This window comes from Microtus ochrogaster, linkage group LG2 (assembly GCF_000317375.1).
Source record: "Microtus ochrogaster isolate Prairie Vole_2 linkage group LG2, MicOch1.0, whole genome shotgun sequence".
In the NCBI taxonomy this organism is placed as follows: domain Eukaryota; kingdom Metazoa; phylum Chordata; class Mammalia; order Rodentia; family Cricetidae; genus Microtus; species Microtus ochrogaster.
The window spans coordinates 8,640,709-8,648,548 of NC_022028.1; the positions used below are offsets into that span (position 1 = coordinate 8,640,709).

At 40.8% G+C, this 7,840-nt stretch overlaps 1 protein-coding gene across 1 annotated transcript in view; it reads right to left on the minus strand.

Annotated features, from left to right (window-relative positions):
• Nucleotides 1–3,167: 3,167 nt before the first annotated feature.
• Cdc5l (cell division cycle 5 like) overlaps nt 3,168–7,840 on the minus strand; it is a 38,827-nt gene continuing 34,154 nt past the window's right edge. The window contains exons 15-16 of the mRNA XM_005359823.3: nt 4,439–4,651; nt 3,168–3,589 (exon numbers count right to left, since the gene is read on the minus strand). Of these exons, the coding sequence (XP_005359880.1) occupies nt 3,485–3,589; nt 4,439–4,651 (318 nt within the window). The 3' untranslated portion in view covers nt 3,168–3,484. The remainder of the gene's footprint in view (nt 3,590–4,438; nt 4,652–7,840) is intronic.

Here is a 7,840-nt window from a genome sequence, read left to right on the forward strand (position 1 = left end):
ATACACACACGCACGCATACACACACTCACACACACGCACACTCACACACGCACGCACACACACGCACACTCACACACACGCACGCACACACACACGCATGCACACACGCACACACACACGCACACTCACACACACGCACGCGCACACACTCACACACGCACACTCACACACACGCACGCACACACACACGCACACTCACACACACACGCACGCACACACGCATGCACACACACACTCACGCACACACACACACACTCACACACACACACACACATGCACACACTAAAAAATGTTTTAGATAAACCATCCATAGAATACCACTCAAAGATTCTAGGTCCCAAAATCTCAATAAGTTCTAAACAAGCAAAAATTATATAAGCCATATTTTCTTTACACAATGTAAAGTAACAAAATAGCAAAATATTTTTAAAACTAGCCACACAGAAATATTTAAATATTCTCAATTGTTGAGCCAATTTTTAAAACACAGTGGTAAGCTATTTAGAAAACAAAACAGCACACAAAAATGACCAGAACATTCACACTATTCAGAGAAAACTCAAAGCCTTCAACACAGCAGTTCATACCAAAAAAACAAAAACAAAAACAGAAAACAAAGTAACGTTGAGAAATATATTTAAAGCAAAGCCACAATAAAGCAAAACACCAGCTTTCTGAAGGAAAAGCCCATCCTACCCATGCTCATCAGGTAAGCTGGGATTCTTTTTAGACTTTAAGTAGGTGCATTCGACCAAATTTTAAGGATAGTGAATCTTTATTAATAGAGTGACTATTTAGCCAGGTACTTTAAAGTCTACAGAAAACACAAATGAATTATGAGTCTTTCTGTTTCATATGAATCTGATTCCAAGAGTAGAGAGATGGTTTCACATTGGATGATCTACTAGCGTCAAAACAGCACTGGGTGAGAAAACGGCAAGGCCATCTTTCCAGTTTTTTGTTGCTATTGTTTGGATTTTTCTTTTGTTGTATTTTGTTTTGTTTTGTTTTTTGAAACAGTTTCTCTGCATAGCCCTGACTGTCTAGGAACTTACTCTGTGAATCAGGCTGCTATCATCACCCAGCTATGTACAGCAAGGCCATCTTAACAGAGACTGAAGAGCTCCCTCTGACAGGATTCCACAATCTTCTTCCTAATTCAACCTTCTAAAAAACTAAGAGCAAAGGGAAGTTACCTGTCCATACAGCATCTATGTCAAAACTGCCAACTTAAAGGTCAAACAGTGGACAGCCCCATTAAAACCAGAAACAGAACAAGAGTGCCGTTACTTAACTTAGACATAGACCTTTTAACATAGACGTCTGAGCCAACAAAACATGCAATAAAATTAAAAAATAGTATCACTATTCAATGATGGTATCAAATATTCTCTAAAAAAAAAAAAATCATGAGAGCTAAGCAGTGGTGGTGCACACCTTTAATCCCAGCACTCAGGAAGCAGAGGCAGGTAATCTCTGAGTTTGAGACCAGTCCGGTCTACAGAGCAAGTTCTAGGACAGCCAGGGCTACACAGAGAAACCTTGTTTCAAAACAAAACAAACAACAACAACAAAAAAAAAACCCTCTAGTAAAACACTGAAGATGCAAAAGTGATCATTTAAACATACACATAACAGTGATCAAAACCAAATCAGGTGTGATAACACACACCTTCACCTCCAGCACTAGAGAGGCACAGGCAGTTCGAGGCCAGCCTGGTCTATAAAGTGAGTTACACACACATGTGACTAGATATAAAAACTCTGAACCCGGGGTCTAATCCTGAGGAGGATCTGCATCCCAGCATTGTCTAGATTACTGCATCTGGCTCCTACGGTGGCTTCCTGACCTCCACCCAGGGAGACATTTCACAATATGGCCACAAAATGAATCAAACCCACAGCTGACCTGTCATTCCTCTGCCTAGAGTAATCTCATGGCTTCTAATATTTAAAATAAAGCCCAGTTTCTTCCCTCATGGGTCCATATGGTCAGGCCCTGCATTAATGCCGGTCCTGACAATCAAGACACACTAGCCTCCTTTTGCTCCCCCTACATGGTGGCAGCACGGGGCTGACAATCCACTATGGCAGGATGTTCTTTCCCTGGATCTCACAAGGCCCTGGCTTTCTAAAATGGCAACCTCTTTAATCATACTCATGTCACCTCTTAGTTTCCTCACAGAATCTAAGATTCGAGGAGCTTCTTTCCCTGTGCACATTCGTGTCTCCTAACTAACGTCAGCAGCAAGAGCGTTGCTCTAACTAACGCTCTTCTCCAACACTCACTTTTAGCCACCTGTCACAGGGTGCATGGCAGCTAACATCTGTAATCCCAGCATTCAGGAGCTGAGGCAGGAGGATCATATTCCAAACCAGCCAGGACTACAGAGCAAGACCTTGTCTCAAAAAAACCAAAAAGGTTATGTATGTCGTTCTCAAGAGACTGGCTGTTACACTCAAGAAAGCACAGGATTAGGAACTCAACAAATCCTGGTCAATGAATGAATGCTTCCTTCTTCCTTTAGTTCCTAATAGTCTACGGTTAGGCAAACATTTCTGCCAAGTCCCATACATTGGTGGCCTACACTGCTGTCTTTGGTTGTTAGTTTTTTGTCTGTTATTGTTGAAGCAGCCCCCCCCCATTCCTCCCTCCCCAAGTGTTAGGTTCAAATGCCTGTACACTCTGCTACTAAGTCTCTTTATAGAAATTAGAAATTATTATACAGTTAGGTCTCCCTATAGCTACCCGCCCTCTAAGTTCCAAACTTAAGGATATGACATAGTAAGCTAAATGCAAAGCTTTAAATAAAGCTTGATGGCCTTGTTGAAATTAGTCTTTAAATGTCTTTTTAAAATTCATGTAAAATATTAGAAGTAAAAAAAGCAAATCTTTCAAGTTATAATCCACAAACTTTCATGTCAGTAACCAGCAGAAAAGAAACATTCCCTAATGTGATACTTGGGGGGAAATGTTAGGTTTTAACAAGCCCGTCCATCTTGCCAGTGGAGAGAGAACCACAAAGGATTGCCTCCTAAGGACTTACACTGAGTCGATCACCGTTCAGTTTGCCCAGAGGTGCTCATTAAGTACGGCACACAGAAGTACAGCTGGAGGCTTGTGGGCACCCTAAGTATCTAATTACTTCAAGCAGAGGCTACGCTCTCAGTTTTTCACATGTTCTTTTTATTCAAGGGTTTACTCACAGGCAGTATTTAAAGTCAGGCTTTTTAAATTAAAGGCCTAAACTACGAAATTTTGCAAATATGACACTGGCAAAGAATGAGCATCTGGATAATTTAAACCCTCATTATCCTGGAGTCCAAGTCTGTAACACGGAACGCGCAAGATCGGTATCATTCAAAACAAACAACTGAGAAACCACAGGTGCTGGGTAAATTTGTCAATGAAGAGAAAAGTTTCAGGCTTGTAGAGTATAAAACCAGCAACTAGTTCTTCTGCGGCAGAGCATCCGCTGTGCTTCAGAACTTTGCCTGTAAAGTCTCTTTCTCCATCATCAAATCTGCGTATCTCTGCTGAAGCTCTTTCTCTCGTTCTTGTTGCCGCTGCACGTCTTCTTTTAGACACTTAAAGAGAAAACAACATTCCAGTTACATCAAACCTAATCTACTTACGTTCGTCTATCTTACAAATAGCTGGTTAGCTCACAGGTCTCAAAAAGGATATATTTCCCAGAGACACGGTTGATATCTTTGCTACGAATTGAACGTCGCAGTCATTCTTTGCTCTGGTCACGTGATTACCATCTTATAAAACCACTGCTGTTATCCCAATAAATAAACAAGTCACTACAGTCTTCTCAACACAATGCAGATAGCCCTGACTGCCCTGGAGTCACGAAGGAGTTCAATCTAAACCCAATGTGGCCAAAGGAATGAGCAGCTTAGGCTCTCAGCATCTTCAATCCCAAAATTAAAGGAAGCTGCTTCAGTTTCCCCAGAGCCACATAAATAGCAAGTCACTAAGTTTCAGGGGAACTAGTTACAAGATTTACTTATCTATCCTTGAAAACAGAGCAGAATGAGAAAAGCCTTTCCAACAGCAATCACTTGTTTGTTACCATCTACACACAGACAGGTCTAGACTAGACTCAAAACCCAGTGCTTGGGGGCTGGAGAGATGGCTCAGAGGTTAAGAGCAATGGCTGCTCTTCAGGAGGTCCTGAGTTCAATTCCCAGCAACCACATGGTGACTCACAACCATCTGTAATGAGATCTGGTGCCCTCTTCTGGCCTGCAGGCATACATGGAGGCTGAACACTGTGTACATAATAAATAAATCTTAAAAAAAAAAAAAAAAACACAATGCTTGCAAGGACCAACTTCAGAGATAACCTGCCAGGTGGAGGAAAAAGGGGAGGCTGAGCAAATCTCCACAGCTCTCCTTCTGAGCAATGAGGCAACACATGGAGTTACCTCTAGCCTCCGGGGAATGGCAGAGTCTTCATGTTTCTTGAGTTCTTCGAAAGTGCGCAGCTCCAAGTGAGCCTGTTCAATCTGGTCCCATAAGTCATTCAACTGTTTCATGAGCCCCATAGCACGAGACTGGTAACCGCCAAGCAGAATTTTCATCTTCTTTTCCATCTTTGCAGCTCTCTTGGCTTCTGTTGTCATATGACCTCTGTTTATCTGGGGAATTGGGGAGGGAGTGGAGAATCACATCAATATACAAGAGCAGATTATTAAATAACAGGACAGAGTAACAAAAACAAAACACACCAGGGCTCCTCTCACTTCACAGATATAAACACAAAATTGGCCTCAACAGGAATTTACCTACACCCAAACACTCCGTAACTTCACCCACATTTCAATCCCAAAGCAGACTAGTTTTGGAGCAGGGGAAATGCTGTCTACCTTGTGCATGATGTCTGTGACCACTCATCCACAGTCACTCTAGCCTGCCACCTGGCCATTGTCTTCTTTTACGTCTCAAAATTCACTTCAGAACCACACATCTGTTCGCCTTTTATACTGAATAATATTCCTCTCACGTACAGAAGGCCCACTGGAAAAGTATTTTTATACCCACTTATCCCCTGCTTATTTTATTGGAAGTCAAGAGTCAAGTAAGTCACTGGGGTAGGTACATGTATGTACCTTGGGACATTAGGTGGAGCTAAAACTACTTTAAATGAAGCTCCTTTAAATCCATCATTCTTTCAACATTTTATACAAGTTTTTATGCTTCTGCTACTGACTTGAACCCATGTAAACTGCTGTTGTTCCTTATTTTACTCTCGTGGGTAGTAAATCAAGTAAGTTCCACAGCATGACATCTGCCAAGAGGACCAACTACTGGTGGGGCAGGCAGCATGAATGTGGGTAAAAACCACTGGGACTACCCAGCATGCCACCCAGCTGTTGTGATGATGGAGCAAACTATCTGGCCTCTTTGCCTTCATTTTCCCATCAGCTTAGTAAAATGGCAGTCACTGCTGACAGTTAACTATGAAACTTAAAGTGGATAATGTATGTAAATGCTCTCAGACACCCAGAACCTGGCAGAGAATAAGCAATCAACAACTGTGAGCTCTAATTACGACTGCTTTATAGATATGAAGAGTCCAATCATTTCATCCTTTCTAATCATTAAAGGGATGAGGGAACAACTTAAAAAACTTTAAATTCCAACTTCAACAAAAGACAATGTGGATGTCCTGAGGGGGAAAAAAGCAGAGAACATCTGTGCTTTCTTTAAGTGAGCAATGTGCCTTCTGCAAACCACCGTATCCAATGCCATACACTGGACCTCTGTACTACAATGCAGTGTTATCAGAACATGGAGTCTTGGGACTTCTTTGACTTGAAGAAGATTTTCTAACCATGAAGTTCAAACGAGGTGAAGGGTTCCTGAGTACAATGAACCAGCAATTTTCTTCCCGGCATATACCCAAGTGAAGACATGCCATGGCAAAAAAAACATATACACCATGTTCATAACACTATTCAGAACCCCATCAACTACCTACTGTACATGGTAAACAAAATGAGCTATTACCTACACTACAGAGCAGCACCCAGCCATAAAGAGCAGGGAAGTACTAGAACATGCTACAACTCAGTGAACTTGCAAGACTCGATGTTTAGCAAAAGCAGTCAATCACAAATGCCAACACATTACATGATTTCACTTCCATGAAGTACCAAGAATGGATAAATCTACTGCATGAAAAGCAACTAGTGCTGTCTACAGCTGCACAGGTTAAGAAAACGGAGGGACTGCCACAGGTACAGGGTTTCTTCCTGGGGTGAGGAAACGTCCTAAACTACACAGCTCTGTGAATACAGGAGAAACAGCCATCTGCTTACACTCAGGAAGCTGTCTGGGCTGTGAGATTTACATCTTAAAGAGTGTCCTAACCATGGAAAGATTATTCCCAAGTGAGAAACAATCCTCACCATTAATTCTTCTCCATATAACAGAAGAACCTCCCCTGTCCATTAAGAAGAAATATTTTTTAAAAAAACTATCCTCATAGGCCTGGAGCAAATGACCCAGCACCCAAGTTAGCTCACAACCTCCTCTAATCCCAACTCTGGGGTACCCAACTCTGGGATACCCAATGCCTTGGCTCCTGTAGGCACCTGCATTCAAGTGCACATACCTACACACAGAATCAAAAATAAATTTAAAAAAATTAAAGCTTCTCGTAATTTTGTCTCACAACACAGTCAAGGAGAGCGACAGTATTTTACACTTCCTCTCCCAAGTCAAGCATTCTTGGAGCAGATCTTTTTTAACTATGGTTTCAACCATGAATAAACTTCTAATTATTTGTGAAGCTTTGCAAATTGACCAGCTCCAGATTCTGATTCAATGATCTCAGACCACTGTCTCCCAAGTCCCCAGAAAATTCTAATGAGTAGCCAGGATGGAGAATGGATCCAGCTGGGATCAGCAGAGAACTAGTATCAACTGTCTTCTCAGCCACACCCACTAAACAGTCCTCCTTCCACAGGAGCTAAGCAATGAACTCCACAGCTACATCAAGGTCTGTGCTGTAATGCAACACGATCTAATACCCATATAAGACTTCACTCACACGTGGGTTTCAATACATACTCAAAAATCCTTAAAAGTATCGAATTTCAAGTTAGTGCGGTGTGTCTTAAAAATTAGTTATACAAATTAACATTTTCATTGGTTAAGATATTTCAATTAGCTTTACATTGACCACACTCCATAGATACTCAGTTTCCAGCTTGGTTAACAGCTTAATACCTGTGTGCAGAAACCATTTAATTAGCCATCGTGGTACATTTAGCACTGAGTCCCCTGTCTCTGGGAATTACCTCACTCATATAGTTCAGCTGTTTATTATTCCCAAACCACCAAAGACTTTAAAACTTCAAAGTTGTTAGTTTCCAGTTATTGCCAACAATTACACTTCATTCACCTCAATTTTATAAAAATTTTATAAAATCTTCTGGCTTAACTACAGGTTTAGATAAAATAAACTGAAACACAAGAAAAAGATTATTGTCACTAACTATAAATATAGTCATCAGGCATAAAAATGAAAGATAGCTATCAGACACCTGTTATCTAATTATTATATACACTGACATATGTGTATAATTGTCATAATAAAGTTCACTACTCTGGATGCTAAGTTAATTTTTTTTAATTAGACTTAATGAAATTTATTTTGAATGACAGAATACTGGCTTAAGGAAATAACACACCCTCCTATAGCTGATTTACCATGTTCTTCTAAAAGGGGAAGGGGAGTAGGCTTTCAAACCACTATATCTTTTTTGTTTTTTTTTTTTGTTTGTTTGTTTTGTTTTTTTTTGTTTTTCAAGACAGGGTTT